Source organism: Microcaecilia unicolor, chromosome 11 (assembly GCF_901765095.1).
Source record: "Microcaecilia unicolor chromosome 11, aMicUni1.1, whole genome shotgun sequence".
Taxonomy (NCBI): domain Eukaryota; kingdom Metazoa; phylum Chordata; class Amphibia; order Gymnophiona; family Siphonopidae; genus Microcaecilia; species Microcaecilia unicolor.
This window is the reverse complement of record NC_044041.1, coordinates 56,225,733-56,251,501: the sequence shown is the minus strand read 5'-3', so window position 1 is coordinate 56,251,501 and position 25,769 is coordinate 56,225,733. Positions and strand designations below refer to the sequence as shown.

Sequence of the window (25,769 nt, the reverse complement as noted above, 5' to 3'; positions counted from 1 at the left end):
CAACGGGAGGGGGGCCTTGGGAAAAAAAAACATTCCAATACGCGCCCGTTTTAACGGGCTTAACGGCTAGTATGTTATATAAATTAACATTTGTATTCTTGCCCTGCAGTAAGCTGACACAGGATAACAGAATAGAGAGCCCTATTCCCATCCTGCCCTTACCAACTCCCGATGCAGAGACTGAGAAGCTGATAAAGATGAAAGATGAAGAGGTGAGATGCAGAAATGTCTTCAGAATCACAGTTACAGGACACTATATTTTGGAGTGACCCCGAGGTGGTGCTGCTGTGTGGGAGACCTGGGTTTCATCCCAGGGATACCTAGAAGGTTAGGGATACCTCCAGAGACAGCAATCACGGCTCTGTCAGAGGAGCAAAAGGGAGGGGAGGAAAGGAAGTCTGTGCTGTTGCACAACAGCGCCACCTGTGGATCAGTTTAGGGATTCATCTGAATGAGTCTAGGGAGGAACCACTGTTTGCGCCTCATCAGGGGTCTGGTGCTGGGATGCCAGGATTAAATGGAAGAGGATTAAGAGTTCGAATATCCCAGAGTAGGCTAGAATTGGGGCAGGACTAGAGCAAAGGATTAGGAGCCCAATAGAGGCTGCTTCTGATTTGGACTGGAAATTCAAAGGAGCAGGAGAAACAGGTAAAAGTAAACAAAGCAAAACAAACCAAAAAATCCAAACAGATGAGATGATGGAAGTAGTTAATTTCCAGAAGAGTAATGTATACATTTTGTTTGCTTGTAAAACTAAGAGTGTTTCTAGGCTTGGATATGAACAAGTGTCCCTTTGTGCATCAGCTTGTACCACCCCCTCCATACAAAGCCCCTTCATATATGCTTTGTAAGCCTCCCCACTATCTCAATCCCTTCAGCAGGGCTGTGTTTAGTTATCAGCACCGGCTCCTTGCTCAGCTGCTTCCTTCAGCAGGACTGTGTTTAGTTATCAGCAGCCCTATGCAGAGAGGAAAGGAAGCTGTGCCTGGTATGGGAATGGACTTGATACACCGCCTTTCTGTGGTTTTTGCAACTACATTCAGAGTAGTTTACATGATATATACAGGTACTTTTGTATCTGGGGCAGTGGAGGGTTAAGCGACTTGCCCAGAGTCACGAGGAGCTGCAGTGGGAATTGAACCCAGTTCCCCAGGATCAAAGACCACTGCACTAATACTAACCACCAGGCTACTCTTCCACTCCAGCAACCAGAGACCAGAACATTCTAACAAAAAGTCTTCTTTTACCTCTGCTTTTCTAACATTGTTTGAATTTGATTTTCAAAATCCATTAGTTTTTCTCTTTGTCCTTGGCTCCTTGTGTCTGTGTTTCCTTCAGTAGATGTAGAACTGAATTTGGGAGCAGCCATAGGGGAGGGCCCCAAGCCTGCTCAGAGAGGCACAACCTGATCATAGGCTCTGGGGCCCCCTTTCAAGTTTCTTCCCTGGGCCCTGGCATAGCCCAGACTGAACTGCAAATGCCACTTCCAATTCTGCCCCATAGTGTTCTGTTAATAACTTTTAGGTATCACCACCACCATCCCTCTGCAGCGTATTGGGGTGTCACTCAACCCTCCATTGACTCAGGTACAAACTCAGATTGTGAGCCCTCCCTCCAGCAACAGAGAAATATCCACTGCTTTGATAGTTTCAGGCTTGCAGGTGGTATATAAGAAAGTGAAAAATAGTAATGCTTATTAGAATAAAAACAGTGCCTGTCCCCCTCATTCCAAGGTGCAGTAGTCTCTTGGGATCATCTAATATACACACCCACACTCATGTCTTTTCCAAGACACACAAATATTCAAACATATTCTCTGTTCTTACACACACACACACTTTTATTTCTCGGTCTTGGCTAAACTCTCTCGTATCTGTGCCCCATCTTTCTGACACTTGAGTTGATCAGGAACCTCTTTCTTTCAGTTGCGACGGATGCAGGAAATGCTTCAGAAGATGAAGGAGCAGATGCAGGAGCAGTAAGAGGCTGAAGGCTGATACTCCTCGGGGATCCTCACACCCCCAGGTCACCTCCTGGCTCTGTGCCGACCCTAGCTGGGGCACAGCATGCTAAACAGGGCAGCCTCTCTCAAACTCTGCCTAGGGAACAGGAGAGTTTAATGGTTTACTGAAATCATTTGTCGTTGCCAAGATCCATGCTTCTCCTTTTTCATGTTTCCAGTTTTGCTAGAAATTGTATTTTTTTTTTTAACTGTGCACTTATTTAAGTTATGTTTCAGATTGACTTTGGACTTGAGAATCCCTGTTTTTTTTTGTGCACTAATGTGGTGTTGCTAGCACCCTCTGCTGGACCTGTGTTACCCAAGCCAGGACCCAGCCCTCCTTGACAGGACCAAGCTGCTGCTGCAGGCTCCTTCACCCTACTCTTGTCACATTGGGTTGGGTTGGAGTGGTGGGGGTGGGGGGGGGAAGCAGTTATTCTTGCCTTTTAGTAAGCCAGAATAAGTCTGATGTATTTTTAAAAAATATTGGTGGAGTGACTTACGAGAGAAGAGTCTTCACAAGGTAGAAGGAAACCGGGCAGTAAAGGTGCCCTCCTCGTGTGAAGTAAATCTCCGGAATGTCACATTTAGCTACTGCTATGAGCTCATCTCCAGCTGTCTATGTGACACAGGACTGGTTAGGCCTCAGCCATTCCTGTAGTGCACCCCTTCCTCTGCTGTGTTATCACCCTTAGAAATGTCTTTTTTTTTTCTTTTCCGGAAAATACCCATCTATGAGCTGAGTGCACTTTATGATGTCATTAGGTTCTGCTAAAGCTGCCTTCCCATTGGTCAGTGTCTCATGGTGTGCTTATGGTGCAGTAAAGGAGTTTGCCGCTCCGTCACTTAATTCCACCTAACAAATTAAAAGGACACCTTTTTGCAACCTCTGAATGCCCCGTGCCCTGAACCTGAGCCAGGAGTTATGCGCTGAAGCTGGCCTACTTTGTAACATCTATTTCAAAGCAGGAGAAATACCAGATTTGTTAGCAGAGACGGAACGTTAGGTTTGGCACTCCATCCCTCATGAGCTGGAATTTCTGCATGTAGCAAAATGAGCCCATAGTGTACCTGAATATAACTCACCTTGAGCTTCTACTGAAAAAAGTGTGAGCTAAATCCCAAATCTATAACATGAAATATTAGCTGTTGAGGTAGAAGCAGTTTAATCAGAAGAGAGCGCAACTGTGCTCTAGTCCAGTGGTTTTCAACTCGGTCCTCAGGGACCACCTGGCCAGTAAGGTTTTCAGAATATTGACAATGAATATGCATGAGATAGATTTGCATGTACTGCCTTCTTGGTATGCAGATCTTTTTCATGCATATTCATTGTGGATATCCTGAGAACCTGACTAGCCAGCTGGTTCCTGAGAACTGGGTTGAAAACATCTGCTCTAGTCCCTCTTTGTTCCCTTGGGCAGGCAGGAGCCCTGCCTCTGTCAGCCTGGAGGAGCAGAAGGAGCTTCAGTCTTGCGTTGTGCATGTATCAGCATGCTTCGCTGGCTTCCTGAGAGCTCCCAGCCTCTGCACTTTCAGGGATCTGTGTGCCTGCTCCAGGACAGACTGCACTAACATTTTCAGTTATTCACACCCAGACACAAGGAGCCTCACACCTGCTCTGTGTGATTTACTCAAGGAATAGCTACCAGTTAGCAAATAGGCATGAATGTGTGCGATTGAGTATGTAAGAGCTGTCTGTGTGTTTAAGGCAGTGTCGTAGCTACTGGCAGGCCCGTGCCAAGGGTCTGTGCCGCCCCCCCGCAGACGAACAGTTGGCGCCCCCCCCCCCCGCAGATGAACAGTTGGTGCACGCGCGTGCGCCCCCTCCCTCCCCGTGAAGATGATCGCGGCGCGCCCTGGGGGGCCTTTAAATCTTTTACTTGCAGTCGCAGCAGCGTCTGTGAAAGCGGAGCGCTGCCGACGTCTCCCTTCCCTTCGCGCTGTTGGTTCCCTCAGTGTCCCGCCTTCTTCTGACGTCAGAAGAAGGCGGGACACTGAGGGAACCAACAGCGCGAAGGGAAGGGAGACGTCGGCAGCGCTCCGCTTTCACAGACGCTGCTGCGACTGCAAGTAAAAGATTTAAAGGCCTCGGCGGCGAGGGTAAGCACCGCGGCGGCGCCCTCCAGAGGTGGGCGCCCTCCTGCGGTGCTTACCCCGCTTACCGCATCGGCATGGCCCTGGCTACTGGGGCCTGGGCCCCCCAAAATGGATCCAGGGCCCCTGGTTTGGCTGGTGGGGGGTCACCAACCCCCACCAGCTGAACCGTTTCTCCAGCAATGCTGTCCTTATATTGCCTGTCCTGCTTCCCTTCACATGGCGCATGCTCAATTTTAAATGAAATTGAGCATGTGCAAAATGTTGCACATGCTCAGTTTCACTAAAATCGAACACGCACGTGATGAGAGGGAAGCATGGCAGACAATGTAATGAGAGCAGTGCTGGAGAAACACTTCAGCCAGCAGGGGTTGCGGACCCCTGCCAGCCAGGGTATGTGGCCTTGCGGCAGTGGTGGGGAGGCGGGCCAAAATGTGTCCCCACCCTTTGGGCTATGGACCCCCCCCATTTCGAGGTCTGGCTATGCCCCTGATGAAAGGTATGTACGTCTAGGTTTGTAAGGCAGTGTTTCCCAACCCTGCCCTGGGGATGCACCCAAGCAGTCTGATTTTCAGGATATCTGTAATGGATATGCAAGAGAGAGATTTTTATACAGTGGAGACTCAGTGGGGCCGATATTCAGACTGCAGGGGGTAGCCAGGCTGCCTCCTTTGGTCAGCAGTGACCCCTGATATTCAATGCTAGGCTGTTTCCGGTGACCGGCATTGAATATCTGTCTTAATTTTTCCAGATCAAACTTAACCAGCCAAGCCAAAATTCAGTGTTGGCCAGTTAAGTTTGAACTGGCCAAAGATATTCTAGCTATTGCCACAGCCAGCTTTGGCCACCAAACTTAGCCAACGATGTGCTGAAAATTGGTAGATAGCTGCTTATATCACGTAATATAACTGACTATCCCCTAAGCGCTAACTGGGGATATGCAGTGGGAGACAGCTGGCTATCTCCCATTGAATATTGGTGGATAGCCGGTTAAGTACTGTTTAACCAGCCAGGTGCCATTTCTGGTCAGTTAAATGGTTTAGAATATCAGCCGGAGGAGTATATGCACAGAAACATATTATGTGATGGCAGTAAAAAGACCATTCAGCCCATCGAGTCTGTCCCCTCTAAACCAAGTGCCCAGTTTCAACTATCCCTTCCTCTCCCTAGAGATCTTCTGTGCTTGTCCCATGCTTTCTTGAATTCAGATGCAGTCTTCCTCTCCAGCTGGAGCTGTTCCACACATCCATCACCCTTCTGTAAAGAAACATTTCCTCTTTCACCTTCATCCTATGCCCCTTCATTCTAGGGCCTACCTTTTCATTAAAAGAAACCCACCTCCTGTGCATTTATACCATGGAAGCACTTAAATGTCATTGTCTTACTTATTTATTTATTTATTATCTCCCCTCTCCTGTCTTTTCAAAATTGAGATCTGTCTGTCCTCATATGTTTCGGACCACTGAACGTTTTAGTAGCTGCCATCTGGACCAATTCCATCCTCTTTATATCCTTTTGGAAAGTGCAGTCTTCATAACTGTGTACAGTACTCTAAATGAGACTTTACAGGGCGCTATCACCTCCTTATTTCTGCTGATCATTCCCTTCCCTATCAGGAGTGTGCAGGCCAAACATTTTTGTTCAGTTTCCCATGTTTGTACAAGTTTTTTGCTTTGTTCTGTTTATATATTATATATATTGTTTTGGGGGTAGTGTTGTGAATGTGTTTTTCCAAAGTGTGCACTCGTCATGAACTGTGTGCACATGTCATTTCAAATGAATGCACACCCTGCTCCCTATACACCCAACTATCCTGGCTTTTCTTCTTGCCTTATCTACCTAATGTACAAATCTCTGTAAGGCATGTTTACTGTGTCAAACCAGAGAGGTTAGGTGTGCTTCCAGGACTGGCTTGAGGAACATGGGTTTAAGTAAGGCTGCCAACTGCCTTCAGGTTTCGTGGACTTCCTGTGACTTCTAGTGCTGCCTTTTTAAGGACTGCAGTGGGTAAATCAGAACTACAATTCCCTAGGACTGGATCTTAAATTCTCCTGAAAATCTGGAGCCAGCTGGCAACCCTAGTATATATATATATATATATATATATATATATATATATATATATATATATATATATATATAAGGTGCATGTCTGTGTGTGTGCGTGCACCCATTCCCAATCGGTGCTCTGCTTTCCCATTTCTGCCTAGTTCAGGAGCCAGAGAGGTAGCACAGCAGGACTGGATTGAAATCTCCTAGGGGCTGGGTAGAAATGGCTTGGCAGTGAGAACAGTCACTCTTGCCCTCAGCCCCCCCTCTCCAGAAGCCCCTAATTGTTCTGCGGCATGATGCCTTCTCATGTGTCCTCTGTGCAATGGTTGCTACTGATTTCCAGCCCTTTCTCTTAGCAAAAGCACATTCTCTACTTTGCTATGATGGCTGAAGAGAGAAAAATTCTCCACAGCTAGTCACTGATCTACTAAAAGTCCAGTACAAAGGTCTTGTCTACAACTTGTTTGTTGAGCCTTGTGAGCAAAATAAACTCATCAAGATCATATTCATTTCATTAATAATATTCTTACTGTTATTAAAGGTTTGCTACAGGGACTGATGATGAAAATAAACATGTATGAACTATGTAGCTCTTCTGGACTCTTCTATAGCAACAGATGTGCAGAAGCTGATCTGCGGGAACACTCAACATGAAAATGTCAGAGACTGTAGTGGGGAACACGGGCTCATATAGCAGAGACTAGAGCTCCTCGCTCGCCTGTTCTCTGTGAATCATGGTGCTTGGATCTTTAAATAGTGCTGGGTTTATAATCTTGGTATAGATGTGGTTAACCTGACTCATAAACAACTGACCGCAGCATGGAATGGAACATGCTAAGTCACTGCAGTTATCTGTGATCTCTGGGAGAATTGCCTTCTGCACCACCAGCGAGAGCCACTGCAGCACTTAAGTTCTGATCTGATACCTCTTTACACCTCTGGGGAGAAGCCTGCCTCAGAGTGAACCTTCTTTTTGCTCTACCAGTTCAAGTACAGAAAGGTGGTCGGTGACACTGCTGTTCTAAGCCACCAGGAAGGAGCATAAATCCTCAAAACTGACCCCAATCTTCCCTTGTAGCTGCTTTGTAGGTGTGTGATCTGATCTCACTCTTCCTCTGGTGGTCTCTTCACTCCTGCTCAGTCTCTACACATCCTTTCAGTGGTTGCACAGTGTACCACGCCAGTAACGTGTGAAAGTACAACTGTGTCCTCTAGTCTTGACAAGAAACTGTTTGGGTTGTGGACAAAGTTGAGGTTCACAGTCCATCTGAAATGAGCAGTGTTTAAGAGCAGAAACAAGTAGTTTTCAGATGATAAGCTATGAAATATAGGCTGGAAATTATATAGCAGGTGAGCGTGTTTACAGTACCCTACACGTTAAAGGTCTTGGGATTACAGTGTCACATATAGAGCCTCTTCCCTGCACAGATCATTTCCTGCTTACATTCTCTCTTCCTGCACTCCGACCCTCTTCTCTGCCGTGAGCACTTCCCTTCCCCTCTCGTTTGTTAACTCGGTGATTAAGAATCTTTCTGCGTCTCTTCCCTCTTTGGATTCTCCCATCTGCTGTCTCTATTTTGGATACTGCCAATAATTTGAATATTGCCCTCACTGATCTCATTGACCACTTCCGAGTTCTGTAGTAATCTTAGATTACTTCGCTCTCAGCTTCGCCATGTAGAGCGTCTCTGGCGAAGATCACATGCTCCCTCTCTTCTCATGCTTTATCATATGCATCTTCGTGAGTTCCACCTATCTATTAAAATTGCTAGATGTAAGTATTTTGACAGACGTATAACTTATGCAGCTAATCGTCCTCAAGCCCTATTCTGTATCTTTAATCAACTTTCTCCAACTGATACTCTCTCTTCAGATTATGATGCAAATGTGCTTCCTATCTCTGCTTTAGTGGATAGTTGGCTAGATAAATTTTTGCGTTCTTCAGTTTCTATTTTCCCTTTTTCTTCTCCTTTTCAGGTATCGGCTTCAAGCTTACTCTCAACCTGGTCTGCCTTCAATATGCCCTTGGCTACTGTTGTTTATAAGGTTATCCAATCCCTTAACCCTACATTGTCTTCTGCTGATCACTGGCCGACAGATCTGGTTAAGCAACTTGCTCAACCTCTTCTTCTGCCTCTGCTTCACTCTTGTCTTTCTACTGGTACTGTTCCGACAGCTTGGAAATACGCTGTAGTTATTCCATTACACAAGAAACCTCGTATTGATCCGTCTCAAGCTTCTAATTTGCACCCTATCTCCAATCTCTCCTTCTCTTGGATAAGCTGGTCCTCTATCAACCAATTTTCTGGAAAACTCTAATGTTCTTCATCCTTTTCAATCTGATTTCCGCATTTGTCATACCACTGAAACTGTTCTTGTCTCTCTTAATGACACTATTCGGGGACCAACCTTACACTGTCATTCTGGTTTCTCTTGATCTTTCTTCTGTGTTCAATCTGGTTAATCATGTTCTGCTTCTCAAATGTCTTAGTTCTATTGGGATCTCTAGTACTGTTTACTCATGGTTTCATAGCTCTTTCAAATCATTCCTACCAACTTTCTTACTCAGGATCCCTTTCTTCTACTTATCCTGTTCCTCAGGGTTCTATTTTATCTCCCACCTTATTCAATATTTTTCTGTCTCCTTTACTGACTATCATCCAGGAGCAAGTCTGCCAGCCATTCTGTTATGCTGATGATATACAGTGTCAGCTAGCACCTCTTCGTGCTATCCGCTCTTGGCTCGACACCTCTCAGTGCTGTCCGCTCTCCCCTCGACACCTCTCCGTGCTGTCCTTTTTCACCCACACAATTGGGGCTTATCCATCACCTTAGGAGAACTGCTTCTGCTTATTTGTAACAAGCGATTATTCACAGTACTATTTCCCCAACGGTATCAGAGAAAACCAGTCTGCCCGCTGTATTGCAGCTGCTAGTCTCTGTGCACCTTGTTTCACTTCTCCCACACTCAAAAATCCATAACCGTTCAGTTTTAGAATTAGTTAATGACTTGGGATAAACCTGTGGTTCAGTCAATTCCTCTTCTCCTTTCTCTTACTGCCTAGGAGATAGAGGCATTTTCACCACCCTCGCTTGTCAGACACCAACACTCTGACAACCTCCCACAAATGTTCAGACTGACCTCCTTCAGGTAATTAATTCCCACAGTTCCATGAAGCCAGACCGCATCTAGGCATTGTCACTGAGCGCCCCCCAAATCTCTGGCTTCTCTCTGCAGTCTCTTCCTTTTCCATCTCCCTTTGTCCTGAGCAAAAGAACTCCATTTGCTCCTCACCAGCCTCCTTCATGACATTTTCACTTTTCTCTCCTAGTTCAATCTCCTCCCACTCCATGGAGTCTTCCCCCACCCTCTCTCCCAGGTGCTGCTCCTCCACCTGATTATCCTCCATCTCCCAATCACCTCCTGACTTTACTACCTGCTGGGAGTTGTAGTGCTGTTTCTCTTGTTCCCTCCTCCCTTGCAAGTGCTGCTGGGTTCTGTAGTTCTCTTCCCTTCTCGCAAGTCTCCTACCCCCTTTTCCCGTCAGAGGGTGCTCTTCCTTTCTTGGCTTACTGCCCCTGTCAGCTCTTCTCTGCTTTCCCTCTACCTCCTCCTTACAACAGATTCTTTTTTGTTCTTTACGTTCCTCTTCCCCATCAGCTACATTGAATACTTGTCTTGTTGCTGTATCCGCCTGTTAAAGGATAATGGTTTCTTTTTAAATAAAGCTAAATGTGAAACTATTGTCTTTTCTAATCCTAATTTACCTGTCCCTCCTCCACTGGTTCTTGATAGCATTCTGATCTCCTGTGTAACTCTTAGAATTGTAGGTGTTGTTTTCGACTCTAAACTCACTTTCAAGACAAAAAATTGATAATTTGACTAAATCCTCCTTTTTTGCTCTGTCTCATATATACTCAGGTCAGCCTTTTTGTGACCTCAATCTATTCATTCTCTCAGTTTGGCCACTTGTTATAACCCGGTTAGATTATTGTAATTCTCTGTATGCAGGCCTTCCACTTTGTTCTTTAAAACTTCTTCAGTTAATCCAATTGACGTCAGTCAAACTCATTCAATAGGCAAATTGTTTTGACCCTGTACTCCTGTTCTTTGTTCAGAACACAGGCTTCCTGTCTCCTCACGTATTCGGTATAAGCTTCTTATGCTTGTTTTTATAGATCAGGTCCCCACTGCGCCTTCCTATCTGCATAAACTCCTAGTTCCCTATACCCCATCACATTCACTCCGATCCTCTTCCGGTAATCTTCTCTGTGTCCCTTCACCTACTGTTCTCCATCTGTCTCTGTCCCATGAGACAGTGTTTAGTTATTTAGGCCCTAAATTGTGGAATGATCTGCCCCCCTCTCTTACAGTTGACATGCCTCTTCAGTCGTTTAAAGCACTTTTGAAAACCTTCCTCTTCTCCTCTGCCTTTCCTTCTGCTTAAATTGTCTCAGGTGTCTTCTGTACCTTTTTTTTTTTTTTTTTAACCTTGCTATTAAGTCTCTCTCCCCTCTTTTACCCTTCCTCTTTTGTGCCCCTACCCACAGTTCAGAATGAGAATTTTGTTTTTATTGTTGTAAACCACTTAGTTGCCTGTATAGGCTCAATTTGTGGTATAACAAATGCCTGGAAATAAATAAATAAATAAGACTGGCTTAACTGCTTGGAATCAAGCTAAAGAAAGCACCCATCCTCTTACAGTGCATGAAACAAATAATTAGAGGGATATTTATTATATACTCTCTAATAAACATACTGAAGGACATTTTAGAAAGGATGATCAACTCATAATATGGATGTCCAAGGCTGTATGTCACATAGACATCCATTTCTCATCTATTTTAGAACAGGATCTGCCCACATACAGTCCTAAATATAGGAGAAATGGATGCCCAGCATGAACATCCATTTTCCAAACTGAAATGCAGGGCCGCCGAGAGACTGGGCCGGGCCTGGAACAAGGCTGCCCCTGGGCCCCCCCCCCTCGAGGTCACTGCGCCTCCCCCCCCCCCCCCCCCGAGGTCACTGCCTCTCCCCCTCCACCCCCTCCCCTGTGTCCGAATTCTAAGGCCCCCCTCCCTCCCTTCCTCTGTCCGAATTCCAAGGCCTCCCTCCCTCCCATGGCCCGCCCACCGTCCCTCCAAATTTCAAAGGCTATCTCCTACCTCGTCCTCATCGGGGTTGGTTACGGCGACAGCTGCCTGCACACAGCAGTGAACAGCGTGCAGGTTCGCGCTTCAGCCTTCCCTTGTCTGTCTCTCAGCTCCGGTGAGACCAGAGCTGAGAGACAGACAACAAGGGAAGGCTGAAGCGCGAGCCTGCACGCTTTTCACTGCTGTGTGCAGGCAGCTGTCGCCGTAACCAACCCCGATGAGGACGAGGTAGGAGATAGCCTTTGAAATTCAGAGGGAGGGACGGCGGGTGGGCCCTGGGAGGGAGGGAGCGTCTGTCCGTACCACCCACGGAGTAGGCGCGGCGCCGGGCCCCCCTGGAGGTCCGGGCCCAGGGAATTTTGTCCCCCCCCTCTCGGCGGCCCTGCTGAAATGTCCAAACTATAAAAAGGGAAAAACAATGGAAGTGGATGCCTTTGTGGCAGCAGAGGAACATCTATATTATAAAATGGTCACATAGATGGCCATGTGCAGAATTCATTTAATAGTAGGCACACGTGGTGGAAGAGCCTAATGGTTAAAGCAGGAGGCAGAGAACCAGAGGTGGCTCATTCAAATGTGTAATTTTCTTTTCCTTTTTTTTTTGTTTTATATTATGAACCCCCCAGGGACAGAAAAATACCTACTGTGACTTCTTTAAATCCATCCAGTGAAGAATTATTCAATCAGAGTACCTTTCTGTAACCTGATGTGCCAAGTACCAGGTCTTGTCCCTTCCCCTTCTGCAATTGGAGTTGGACATCCATCTTTTTGCCCTCCCTAATTCTGTACAAAGCATTCTCAGACCACACTCCCATTCCATATGGACATAACCATATCCTGGCTTTTAATAGGTTCATGAAGTGTTCCCATCACTAATTAAAACAAATTGGGATTTTTTTTTTTTGCACTCAATGGACTGTTGAGCTGTAGAATTTGTAACTGGAGGATTTGGAAGGCAGTTGATGTAGCTGAGTTTAGAAAGGGTTTAGTCAAGTTTCTGCAGAAAAGTCCATAAGTCATGATTAGCCTTGTAGACCTGTGAAAGCTGCTGCTTATCCTCGGGAGTGAGCAATGAGGAATAGATCTAGCTGGCTACTTCCTTCGGACTGGCCATTGTCAAAGGCAATATACTAGGTTTGAGGGATCTTTGGACTGACCCAGCATGGCATATTTGTTATGTGGACATTTATTTTGTTGAAAATTTTAATTGATTTGTTTGTTCATATTTATGGTAAGAGCTATGTGATCTCAAAATTCCTATTGCCAGACTGACCCTACAGGAGGAGATGATGTGTGGTTGAGCCCCTCTTCCACTGCCATTTCTGCTGGGATGTTTGAAGAGGGAGATCAGGGAGGGAACACTTTTAGAGGTAAGCACAGTGTCTGCCATGCTAACTTCTTCCCACTGCTCCAGCCAGAATAGAAGATTTACATGCATGCATGGGGAGAGAAGAAGGATGGAAAAGAGAAGAGGGAGAACCTCTAGTAAGTCCCCTACACATCCCAAATATACTCCCTGCCCTACACACCATTCTCTTCTATCCCAGACACACCCCAGTGCTACAAGTACTCACACACATAGCCAGCAACCTGACCTCTGAGGAGGAGATCCTCCCTCTCCGGTGTCTTGTGTGTGTGTGTGTGAGGGGGGGGGGGGGGAATCTCAGTCCTTGCCTCTTTGCAGCAGATTGCCTTGAGTCATCCCCAATGACAGGGATTGAGGGTTGGAAAGGAAGAAAAGAAAGTGGGGCGTGAGAGGGAGAAGGGGATGCAATTTAGAACAGGTCTAGAGCCAAGAGAGGGATAAGACTTCTCCTCCCTGTTACCACAGTCCTGATCTCCTCTCCCCTCTCAATGTGGATCTTTGGTAAAAGAAAGGTAGAAATTCCATATTTCCAGAAGTAATGTTCCAGTATAGGGATTAATTTGACTGGAAATATTTTCCAGGCTTCAGCAACTGCCATGTAATATACACCTTGTTTTGTGAAATATTTGTATTGACAGCAAACATATTCAAACAACATACATCATCAGAAATATAGTAACAATTCAGAATAGTATAAAGACAATTGACTCTACATTTTATAAGTTCCTCCCCCCTTCTAAAATTCCACACCCAACCAAAGAACTCCAGATTTGGTGGTTTCTTATCCAAGTCCAAAGCAAATATGGGATGAGATGAGTCCAAATGAGAAGGTACTAATCTCTCAGCAGTTTAGAATCCAGCTTTGAGCTCAGTGTGGCATTACAGTCCAAACTGGTTCCCAAATCTTCTGGAATGTTCTCCTTTGTGCAGGATGAATCCAACCAGCCTGTTGCTCCCATGACCATGGTGGCATATATCAGATTGTGCCATTGCATAATATTAGGTGGTAAACTGGTCTTCATTGTAGAACAATAGCACTGCATGCAACAGATGATCTAGAACAGGGGTGTCCAACCTTGGCCCTCAACAAGTTGGGATTTCAGGATTTTCCCAATAAATATTCATTAGATCTATTTGCATACAATGGAGGCAGTGTATGCAAATAGATCTCATGCATATTAATTGGGAAAATCCTGAAAACCTGACTGGATTGTGACCCTTGAGGACCAAAATTGGACAACCCTGATCTATAAGAATATGCACTATTTTTGAAGGGTTGTTGGCTGCCATAGTAGAGTAATCTTCAAATAACATTATCTGAGGGGCTAGAGGTAAGTGTAAGCCCAAACACTGTGTAATTTTAACAGAGACATCTTTCCAAAATTGCTGTGCAAACTTACAGAATCAGAACATATGACCAATGTAGGTTGCAGAGGCTTCACACTTGAGACATCTATCCGACTGAGCTATTCCCATTAAATAAGCTCTCTTAGGAGATATGTAGGCTCTATAAATAAACATATTGTTGTCGATAAGGTACAAAGGTTAATTTTACTAGAGGTTTACAAATAAGTCCACGTAAAACATCTTCGGAAATCTCCAACCCCAAATCTCTAGCTCAGGCTGTTGCCCTAATAGGAAGTAAATCTGCTCATATGATCTTAAAAGAATACTCTAGTAGTCGAGTCTGCTCACTTCAGAGTAAGAATAACTTCTCTACCTTCTCTGTCATCTCTTTTGTAATGGCCTCTGCAGGCAACGAGGCACTATAATGTTTAGGTTGCAAATATTCTAATTGATCATTCAGAGAGATGTGGTATTATATTGTTCCCTAAAATGAGCAAAAGACAGAATCTGACCATCATCATTAACACAATGTTTAATCATACGTATACCTTTCCTAGCTCAAGCCTGAAAGGTGGTGCTAATGGCACCCACTGGGAAATTCATTTGGCCCTGCAAAGGTGGCGAAGCTGTAACATTTTCATTTATATGTTTGCTCCTGCAAACCCATTGTCAAACTCTCCAGAAAGGATAAATCAAACTACGCGTGATATAATGTGGGAATTGCTTAGCAGTGGCAATCAAGACATAAGCTGTGGTTAAAATAGCAAGGAAAGCTTGTTCATGTGCTGTTGGGGGTATAATGATCCGTATCTCTCAACCAGCCAGTGATTTGACTATAAAGACAGGCTTTAGAGTAGATATCCAAATTCGTGAGGGTTAATTCCCCCCTGTGAGGAGGATAGACCAACATACGAAATTTAAAGCAGGCCTTGCCCCCTGTCCATAAAAAAAGTTTGGATCTCACATTGAATCGAAAGTCTGTCTTTCCTGTGTAGTAGGATTGGCACACTGTTTGAAAAACGTAAAGCCATTTCAGCAAAATTACCATTTTAAACAAAGTGAAGTGACCCATCGTAGATAATGGTAGATGTGCCCAATTTCAGAGTAGAGTCCTAGTCAATAAAAGCAAAGGTTTCATATTAACCTCATATAACTGGGTCAACGAAGTTGAATCCCAAGATAATGAGTGGAGTGCCCCCCCCCCCAAAATGGAATAGAAATCCCACTCTTTTTAATCAATAAGGGGGTAATTTTTTAGGTATTACTATTGTTTTAGTATAATTCAACTTGAACTTTAACCAATGGCCCAAAAGAATCAAGGTTTAGATGTTTTTCATCCATAATGGAACAAAACAAAACCGTCCAGGACTAAAACTATGATGTTTTGAGCTAGACCTGTTTTTATAACGAATAAGGCACAAAAAGGTGCCCTAAATAACCAGATGACCACTGGAGGGAATCAGGGATAACCTCCCCTTATTCCTCCAGTGGTCACTAACCCCTTCCTACCCCCCAAAAATGTGATTTAAAGCATTACTCCAGGGACCTGCATGCTGTTCTAATGGACCTGAGTATAACATCTGAGGCTGGTATAGAGGCTGGTAAGTAGTCTAGTGGTGGTGCTGTGCACTGCAGACAGGTGGACCCAGGCTCCTACCTACCCCTGCCTGTTACACTTGTGGAAGAAACTGTGAGCTCTCCAAAACTCACCAGAAACCTACTGTACCCACATATAGGTGCCCCTTTCACCCGTAAGGGCTATGGTAGTGGTGTACAGTTGGGGGTAGTGGGTTTTGAGTGGGTTTTTGGGGGCTCAGCAGACAAGGTAAAGGAACAATGGTGAGATGTGTACCTGAGAGCTTTTTATGAAGTCCACTGCAGTGCCCCCTAGGGTGCCCTACTGCCATCCTGGGATGTCAGGGGAACCAGTGTACTAAAAATGCTGGCTCCTTCTACATCCCAATGGCTTGATTTTGTGCATTTTGCACTTGGACATTTTTTTTTCTTCAAAAATGGACCAAAAAACAAAATGTCCAAATCACAAAACCTTGTTCAAAACAGTATTTTTGGGAAAAAAAGATAGATGTGTTTCTTTTTTGAAAATGACCTTTTTCCTATTTAGACTTTGGACGTCATACTTAGATGTCATATTGAAAATGCCCGTCCACATCACTCAATTGCAAAGCTAATACTTTTGCTAATATTGTAAGGTCCATGTTAAGCAGTGAAATAGGCATATATGAAGCCACCAAATTATGGTCTTTGCCCGATTTAGATATTAATGTTATAAGGGCTGTACTGGCTTCTGATGTAATACACCTTATAATATATGTAATATGTCCTAAACAATATTCTATACTATGAACAGCCTGTTAGAACAGGCTATCTAACATGTCCTATAATATATGCCCTGATACACATATACATAGATAAGCAGCCACTTGGAATGGCGAAGTCCTTATAAGAGAGTCTTGAAAATGTTTATCCTGGTCCTGGTATCTCTATACCACAGCTTCTTATCCTGTAAAACAGCAGCTCTGTCTTTGGCAGCTCCTTGCATCACTTCCAAACATAGAAACGTGTTGGCTAGTGTCAGAAGCTGAAATCAGCCCAGATCAGTCTGTTGTCTTTATTCGCTTTTTTCCTGAATCCTTGTGCTCCTCGCCCCGTGTCGTGGAAGAACAGCACATGCAGATGCGCTTTGGTAAGCATTTCCTCTTATTTTCTCTCATGACAACTTTTGTAAAATTACTCTTTGCCTTTGCTAGTGCAAGTTTAAATACATGTGGAATGAACAGCTGTAGTGTTTGTCAATTATGTAGTAACCTGGTAGGTGTCGGGAGATACAGACCGGTTCAACCAGCCAGTCTGCTCACTTGCCCAAGCTGAGGCCATTTCCTTGACCACTTTCACTGTATTAACTGTGCTGCATGAAGCATTTCTCTCAGCTGTGCAGACTTAGACATATTCATAGCTATTATGAATTTTATTGTAATTAGTAGCATGGGGGGTGGCAGCAGGGGAGCAAGTCAAAGCGACATTTCCGCACATCATACCTTTCTTACCCCTGTTTTTAAATTAGCATTATCATTGATAGCATCATTCAACAAATTGTTCTGTATGGATTCTCTACAAGATTGGTCAAAATCCAAATATAAACCCTGAAACTCCAGTTCTATAGCACAAATTTTGTATTCCCCAACAATGGAGCTATCCCCCTTACAACACACCATACAAAAAATATTAAAATTCTGATTATCACCTCATGAACAGCACACGTTCCTTCCACTGCTAGACACTTTGTTTAAAGCAGAAGCATGTTTGTTTGTGAAGTGACTCACCAGGATGTGGAGATCACTAGTCCCGAGTATTTTTATTTTGGGTGACAGTGCCTCAGAGCCTGCTTTCAAACAGGACAGACACTTTGCAAAATAACAGAACGCTGCAAAAAGTCACTCAAAATTTGTGGAAAATTTACCAAATCATAACAGCCCTAACCTACCTATGAAAAGGCTGCTATAAATATTACACTGGGCCCTAGAGCACCAATATACCTGCTAATGGGAAACTGGAACAAGTTGGACTGCTACACATTCCTAAACAAACACTATACACTAGCAGAATCCTTCACCTCAGTCACACTTGCAGTTCACAGATAGACCCTCACCTGATACAGAATAAGGAACCACAAAAAAAACATGGCGACAAAAAACTGAAATGGAGACCCCCCCCCCCCAAACAAAAAACAGACTCTATAGTGAAAATACTGGTAAAAGAAATAGAAATGCATTTTTTCCTGTACTCTGCTAAATACAAAATTAGAAAAGATGTACAATTACCCCCAAGAGGACACATTCCAATCTTTTTTAAGTACTTTTCTGATTGGGTTGGTCCCACTCTGTTCCACTTTCTGTGTCTCTCTTCTAAATTCTTTTCCAGGTTTGCCTTTCCATTTCTTCTCTCTTTTCTTGTCCTTCTTCCTTTCCTTCTCTGTTTCTGCCTGGCACTGATCTTTTTTATGTTTCTTTTTTCACTTTTCTCTTCTCTGCATATGATTTTACCTCTCTCTCTTTCTCCCTCTAGTCCTTAATCTCCTTCTTTTTACCTCATCTGCCTACAGGCTTTTCTCATCTCCCTCTCATCCCCTCTCCAGCAAATCCCATTGCACCTTCTGTCGTTATCCTTCCCCAGTTTCCTACCCCCGATCTTTCACCCACTCCCTAGTCCCCTATTTCCATTCTCTGTACTCACTCTCTCAGCCCTCATCTGCCCTCCACTGCCTCTCATCCCCTCACTCAACCCCTTCAGAGATCCATCTTCTTTCTCTCTTATATCCTTCCACAACACCCTGTCCTGGCCTCCGTCACTACCTCTGGCAGATATAAATTCTCAAAACTGACATAATTCAATTACTACACTGAAATAACATTTTTTCCTACCTTTGTTGTCTGATGATTTTATTTTTTGAATCATCTTATTCCCAGTCTCTGTTTCTGCTTCCCTCTGTTTGTGCCTTTAATTTTATTTCCAGGGCCTTCTATACATTTGCTATTTCTTTCTTCACCTTCTTTATCATCACTGATTTTTCATGTTTATTTATTTGTTACATAGTACCGTAAAGGCGTTCGCCAATTCTGGTATGAACAAATACAGTAATGTTGTGGTAGAATAAGGTTCGTGTGTACAGACACATTAGAGAATCGTAGAGAGGAAGAGAATCGTAGAGTGGAAGAATTATTATATGTCCATTATGAGCTTTGGTTTCGTTGTGTTGCAGGGTACAGGCATTTAAGTTGGGTCGGTAGGGTATGCCTTTTTGAACAGGTTAGTTTTTAATGATTTCTGGAAGTTTAGGTGATCATAAGTTGTTTTCACGGCTTTTGGTAATGCGTTCCATAGTTGTGTGCTTATGTAGGAAAAGCTGGATGCATAGGTTGATTTGTATTTGACTCCTTTGCAGCTTGGGTAGTGGAGATTTAGGTATGTTCGTGTTGATCCTGTTGTGTTTCTGGTTGGTAGGTCTATGAGGTCTGTTATGTATCCCGGGGCTTCGCCGTAGATAATTTTATGAACCAGGGTGCAGATTTTGAAAGCAATACGTTCTTTGATTGGGAGCCAGTGCAGTTTTTCTCGGAGGGGTTTGGTGCTTTCGAACTGCATTTTTCCAAATATAAGCCTGGCAGCTTTCTTCCTTTTTTCTTCCTCCTTCTCAAATCTATCTAGTTTTCCGTCTCTTCCTTTCTCTTCTATGTGCATTCCCCCTTTCCTTTCCATCCATGTGTAGCATTTGTCCCCTCCCTTTTTCTATCCATGTGCAGCATTTGCCCCTCCTTTTTTTCTTCCATGTGCAGCATTTGCCCCCTCCCTTCCTTTCTGTCCATGTGCAACATTTGCCCCCTCCCTTTTTTCCATCCATGTGCATTTTTCCTCTCTTCCCTTCCTTTCCATCCATGTGCAGAATTTTTCCCTCTCTTTCTTTCCATCCATGTGCATTTACCCCTCTCTCTCTTCTCTTCCATCCGTGTGCATTTCCCCCTCTACCTTCCTCTTTCCTCCATATGCAGCATTTACCTCCTCTTCCTTCCCTTCTATTCACGTACAACTTCTTTCTTCTCGCCTCCCCTTCCTTCCTGTGGCTCCAGCAGCTCTCCTTACTTCCCTCTAGTCTCCTTCCCTCCTATGGGTCCAGTGTTGCCTTCCTACCGCCTCTGCCCCACTCCCCCAGGACCCTACAGGCAGCAATTACAACAGGCCCCCTTTGGCCGCCCCAAGGCTTTTCCTCTGCTATGTCCTGCCTGCCTGGCAACAGGAAGTGGTGACAGAGGGAAGGACTCCAGTGCTGGGCAGAGAGAATGTTCTAATCGCAGTGCCAGTGAACACAACATGTTTGTAGAGCCCAAGGGGAGAGGGAGAGTGGACAGATGTTAGGTAGGAACTGGGAAGGCAATGCCAGACCTGCAGGAGGGAAGGGGGAATAGAGGGAGGGAAGGAGGAATAGAGGGTGGTAAAGAGGTGACACCAAACTGGTGGGAGAAGTGGGCTGATTTTGGGGTAGCAAGGCAGTTTTTTGGGGTGACATTTGTCACCCTGTTCCACCCTGTAGTGATGCCTATGATTTTAATCCACTGAAATCAAACCTAGAAAATGTCTCCGGAGCTAAGGGTTATTTAGTCCACCCAGTCCATTTGTGCTGTCTCAGGCTTCATTCAGTCTACAGTCTCTTCTTCCCCCTCTTTGACAAAGGCATTCTTGTGTCTGTCCTATGTTTGAATTCTGGCCTTTGGGTCTGATCCAGGTATCCACCACTCTCAGTGAAAAAGGCTTTTCTCACCTTTATTTTGAGAGACCCTCTCTCCCTTCAGTTTCCTAAAATAACCCTCTGGCCTTCAGCTCTTCATTCTAAGGAAAATCTCTCTTTTGGCACATTGTTGGAGCCTCTTATATGTATCAACCTTTGCATCACACTCTCCAGAAGAAAGAGGGTAAATGGAAGATACTTCTTTAGCTGCTTCAGCTTCTCTGTGTAGATGACCATCTATGGGACATTCTTCCTTCTCCAAACCTGCAAGTTGTAACCAAGTCAGCCTGCAGCCTATGGTAAAAACATGCTTTATTTCTTTATATCTATTCTAAGGATATATGTGACCATCTCTGGGAAAAGGTGACTAAAGTACTTGATCAAAAATGTTGAGAATGGCTACTTTTTCATGTCATGGGTCTATAAGCAGTCTGAAAAAATTGTGTCTGAACTTCTGTAACTTTTTTTTTTTCATTTTCATTTTTTCACATAACAGGAAAGGGGTTGGACTGTTAAATTCTTCTTTCTAACATAATTCGTTAAAACCTCTTTTTTTTTGTAGTTTCTGGTGACTTTAGTCACCATTTCCCAGAGATGGTCATATTTTTGAACCTTGCAGGAATTCCACATTACTCAACGCTACCCCCATCTTGTTGGACAGCTGATGCAGCTGTGGGCATGTTTGGATTAAGATTTTAGATTTCATCACTCACTTTTCCAAAATGTGAGTTCAATGAGTTAGAATTCAGGTACTGTAGATATTTCCCTGTCTAAGAGAGATCACAATCTAAGCTGCAATTCAGTCAGAATGGGGCTTTGGGGCCCTATCTTCTCCTTTTCTGTCTGCTATTCCAGGTGACTGAGGATATAGGGTACTAAAACTGATTCAGACCTCAAGGAACCCTGCTATTTCTCTGCCTACTGTTCTCTGTCTACTCTTGCCATTGCCTTCTGAACCCACTTCAGGTATTCTTATATTCTGTCATAGTATTGGCTTTCACTGCCTCTGCTGGTGGGTTATTCCAGGCTTCCATCTCCCTCTCAAAAGAGAAATAGTTTCTCATGTTTCCTTGGAACCTATAAACATCCGGATGGCTAAGTCCTCTGTGCATTCTGCCACATAGACCTGGCTATCTGAGTGTTTTTCTTTCCACTAAAGCTTCTAATTATTCCAAAAGATGTTCAGATAACCTGCCAGACATAACCAGCTGCAACAAGCTGCTGATTGATTCTCTTGTTGCAGCCTTCCAGACAGAACCAGCTGCTGACTGATTCTCTTGTCGTAGCCTGTTGGACAACCTGGTTGTGTGGATACCTGTGTTGCCACTGGGACTTCTAACATTTTACATTAACCTGTTTGGCATACATTTTTGTAGCCCTAACACCTGTTATTGAATCAGGGGAGTCCAGTTCTATGAATACTTCAATATGTGTTGCTAGGTCAGTCTTCTCCGTTTTTACAGACTAAAGGGGGTGGGAGTTATAAATGTGGGCTACCATTAAGAAGCGTTATTATACTGTTAACCCAAGTTATTAGTAACTGGGCCTCATTGCATAAAATGTTCTAAAATAGCATGAGTTGTGGTAAAAATAACCCATCTTAATGGTAGCCCACTTTGATAACATCCCCCCTAAGGATCTTCTATGCTTATTCCAGGTCCTCTAAAACTGTCACTGTTTGAATCACCCCATTCCATGCTTCCCTCACTCTTTCTGGGAAAAATATTTCCTGCTATTTCTCCTCAGTTTTCCCCCTCAGAGCCTCTTCTCATGACTCCCTGTTCCAGATCTTCCTTTCTTTTGAATGAAACAAGCTTCCTTCTAGTCCATTATTAATATCTTTCAGGGATCTCATATCTCTTTCATATCTTCCCTGTCTCACCTCTCTTCTAGGATATATAGGTTTGAATAGATTTGTGAGTTTCTTCTGATGCAGACCCTTTTGGTATCCTATCTCTGGACAGCTTCTGGTAAACCCTCTAGAACTAGATCCAGAACTCCAGATGCGGTCTCAGTAATAACCTATATGATGGCATATAATCATCTCCATTTTTCTACTAGCTCTGCCCTTTCTAATGCTGGTCACCTTCTGCCACTGCCTTGTCAAAATGTACTTTCATCACTATCTTGAAATCATCTGATATAATAACCTCAGGTGTTTTTCCTACTCTGGGAATATCAGCATCTTATCTTTTACATGCACCATTTCCTTGGTTTTATGCACTCAAAATGCATATCTGTTGGGATAAGCAAAGAGAATCCCTACTTGTGAAAAAGTGAAGGGAAAACCAGACCTCAGCAGTAGTCTGTGACAGTGTACCAGGCATGAAGCTTGGTGGTCTTTATGTTTCCCTAATGCCAGATAGCAGAAGCATATGGGTTTGGAGCAGAAACCCAAAGTCTATAACACCTCATGTACCTAATGCATAACATATCATTCTCACACATTCACTTTACAATTGCACTGACCTTTCCAGGCTGTACCCACTGCCTTGGACAGTGCAATAGGGTTACCACCAAGATCATAAAAGATAGGCTCGGCCAGTGCTACTGTTAGCCCATGATGTATGTTGTCCTGTTCTCAAGGGCTATAAGGTCATAAAAGCATTGGAACAAAGCTAGGCTTGATTCAGCCGGTCTCTTAGTAGCCTAGGGCTTGTCAGCAACCTAAGGCCAATAACCTCAACTCTTTGTCTTGTGGCTTCTCCTATTCCAGAGCTGAAGATGAAATGCTGGATTCTGCTTCTTTCTGTCCTTGATTTCCTGTCACTAGTGGTGTGCAGTTGCCCTGCCCCCTGCTATTGCAACTTCAACACAGTTTACTGCAACAATATGGATCTCACTGAGGAAAGCCTACCAGTCGCCTTCCCTCCTTCCACTGACATCATACACCTGAGCCAGAACATCCTTACAACGCTTCCCAATGGGATCTTTGATGGCCTGCTAGACCTGCAAGAGGTCTACCTACAACATAACCCCTGGACCTGCGATTGTAACATTCTATACCTGCGTTCCTGGCTCCAGAAGCAACAGAATCGGAAGTTATACCGAGATGTGGTGTGCTCCTCCCCACCCTCTTTGAGGGGGAGGCTTATCATGTACCTGACAGAGGATGAAGTGCTCTCCACCTGCCAATACTGGCACTGCAGCCTAGCCCTCATCTGCCAACTCTGCCTCTTCATCTTTATCATCTTGCAGGTCATTCTACTTCTCCTTGTTATAATCTTCCTACGTCGTTTCCAAAGGATCTCCAAGGAAGCTCGGAGTTCAACCAAGGAGATCTACCAAAACACAGATTCCTACACGTACAATGATGGTTATTCACTCTCCCACTATAGCAGGAAGTAGTCCGCTTCCTGTCTGCCTCCAAGTTGCCTAGAGCAGGGGTGTACAAGTTCAATCCTCAAGGGCTGCAAACAGGTCAAGTTTTTAGGATAGCCCATTAGTTCCCAAATCTGGTCCTGGAGGCACCCCAGCCAGTCAGGCTTTCAGGATATCCACAATGAATATTCAGGTTTGGTAGAGCCTGTATACAAATCTATCTTATGCACATTTATTAGGGCTATCCTGAAAACCTGGTCTGTTTGTGGAGCTGTAGGATTAAACTTGTGCACCTGTCCTTAAGTATCATCATTATTCTAGTACATTGTTTCCCAAGTTAGTCCTGGAGTACTCCTTTTCCAGTCAGGTTTTCAAGATATCCACAATGAATATGCATGAAAGAGATTTGCATACAATGGGGCAGTATATACAAATCAGTCTCGTGCATATTTGTTGTGGATATCCTGAAAACCTGAATTGGGAAACAGTGGTTCTCAACCCAGTCCTCAGGACACACCCAGCCAGATATCCTCAATGAATATGCATAAAATAATTTTGCTTATAAGCAATGTATGCAAGTTTACCTCATATTAATTGTGGATATCCCAAAAATCTGACTGGCTAGGTGTGTCCTGAGGACTGGGTTGAGAATCATTGGCATATAATGAAGGCAATACATGTAAACTTGTCTCATGCATATTCATTGTGGATATCCCAAAAATCTGATTGGCTAATGTAATTAAGATTTATCACTAGGTGTCCTGAGAAGTGGATTGAGAACTCCTAGTATTAGGGATAACACTAGGCTCCAGTTTTTTGGGGCAAGGCTAATCCAGTCCTATTTTTACTTCCTTGGCTAGCATGGACTTAGTACTTATTTCGCCAATGAAAGGAGACACTTTGTGCCCAGACTGGATCAGCTCACCCTGAGTAACTGGAGTTCAGTGGTGACCCTAATGCAGGATTTCTGAACCTCATCTTGGTAACCCCAGAGTCAGTCTCTAATGTATAAAAATATCTCATACATATTCATTATATCCAAAACAGATATAATTACAGATATCCTGAAACCCCAATTAGTGAGGTATGCTTCCAGGACAGGGTTGGATGTTCTCTGAGCTCTAGTCCTTGAGTTGAGGGCTACAAACAGGTTTGCTTTTCAGGGAAAAGAAATATGCGTAAGAACATAAGAGCTGCCATAGCGGGTCAGACTAAAGACCCATCCAGGCAATGTCCTGCTTTCAACAGTGGCCAAGCAAGTAACAAGTACCTAGCAGAATTCCAAGAAGTAGCAAGATTCCATATAAACTGACCTATATCTGTATGCAAATACAGCTGATGAATATTAATGGTAAAACCAGGCTGATTTGAGGACAGCACCCAAAGCTGGATTTAGGAATAGACAACATAGACATATGTCTAGTGTGCCAAATTCTGAAGGCTCCCAAAAATTATGGTCACCACACTTAATTAAATTCTAATAACTCTAGCGGGGGCTCACTTGAACACCATAAATAATAAATATACAACTTTAAACAATAGTACAGGAGCTATTTTCTTCTGAGCCTCAGCTGGTAACTTGTTTCACATGGGGGATCTCACCACCGTGTTTTACCATTAATCACCACTGGCTCTTCATTTCTAATTAATCTCAGTATTAGCACAAAACTTCACATATGTAAATTTTAATAATGTTTCAAATTGAACTTATCTTGAGGACTGATGGCCAGTTGCCGACATGGGCCATGTTTCGTAAAAAAATGCTACTCCAGGGCTCAGTCCTTTGTAAATCTCATATTCTGCAACTCGCTAAACACACCTCCTTGGGCTCCTATACTGTTGTTTAAAGTTGTATATTTAGTATTTATGTTATAGCGTTGGGATATGGCGTCATGGGTTCCCAAATATTAGGCACTCCATTCTCTCCATCTCGGGGGAAGGGTGTCCCCTCTCTCTTTGGTCCACTGATCCCTCACTCTCCAGTCTCTGAGGGAGATCCTGGAACCTCCCAGGCCCTGTCTATGTGTATCATATCTGAAACCCAATCCTGGGAGCACTTCCTGCCATTAAGAGCATGAGGCTTAGGCAGGATGAGCGTTTTTGTGGTACTGCACAAAGTCAAATCTGCAGCT

The 25,769-nt window shown here is 44.0% G+C and overlaps 2 protein-coding genes across 6 annotated transcripts in view; both read left to right on the top strand.

Annotated features, from left to right (window-relative positions):
- SEPTIN5 (septin 5) overlaps window positions 1–2,888 on the top strand; it is an 80,722-nt gene extending 77,834 nt beyond the window's left edge. For all 5 annotated transcript variants that reach the window (XM_030218143.1, XM_030218141.1, XM_030218145.1 and 2 more), the window contains 2 exons: window positions 110–212; window positions 1,926–2,888. In XM_030218143.1, coding sequence (XP_030074003.1) covers window positions 110–212; window positions 1,926–1,982 — 160 coding nt within the window. In that variant the 3' untranslated portion in view covers window positions 1,983–2,888. The remainder of the gene's footprint in view (window positions 1–109; window positions 213–1,925) is intronic.
- Window positions 2,889–16,575: 13,687 nt separating this feature from the next.
- Window positions 16,576–24,053, top strand: GP1BB (glycoprotein Ib platelet subunit beta). The gene is made up of 2 exons (XM_030219270.1): window positions 16,576–16,722; window positions 23,033–24,053. The coding sequence occupies exons 1-2, from the start codon at window positions 16,707–16,709 to the stop codon at window positions 23,662–23,664; spliced, it is 648 nt and encodes a 215-aa protein (XP_030075130.1). The 5' UTR covers window positions 16,576–16,706; the 3' UTR covers window positions 23,665–24,053.
- Window positions 24,054–25,769: the final 1,716 nt, after the last annotated feature.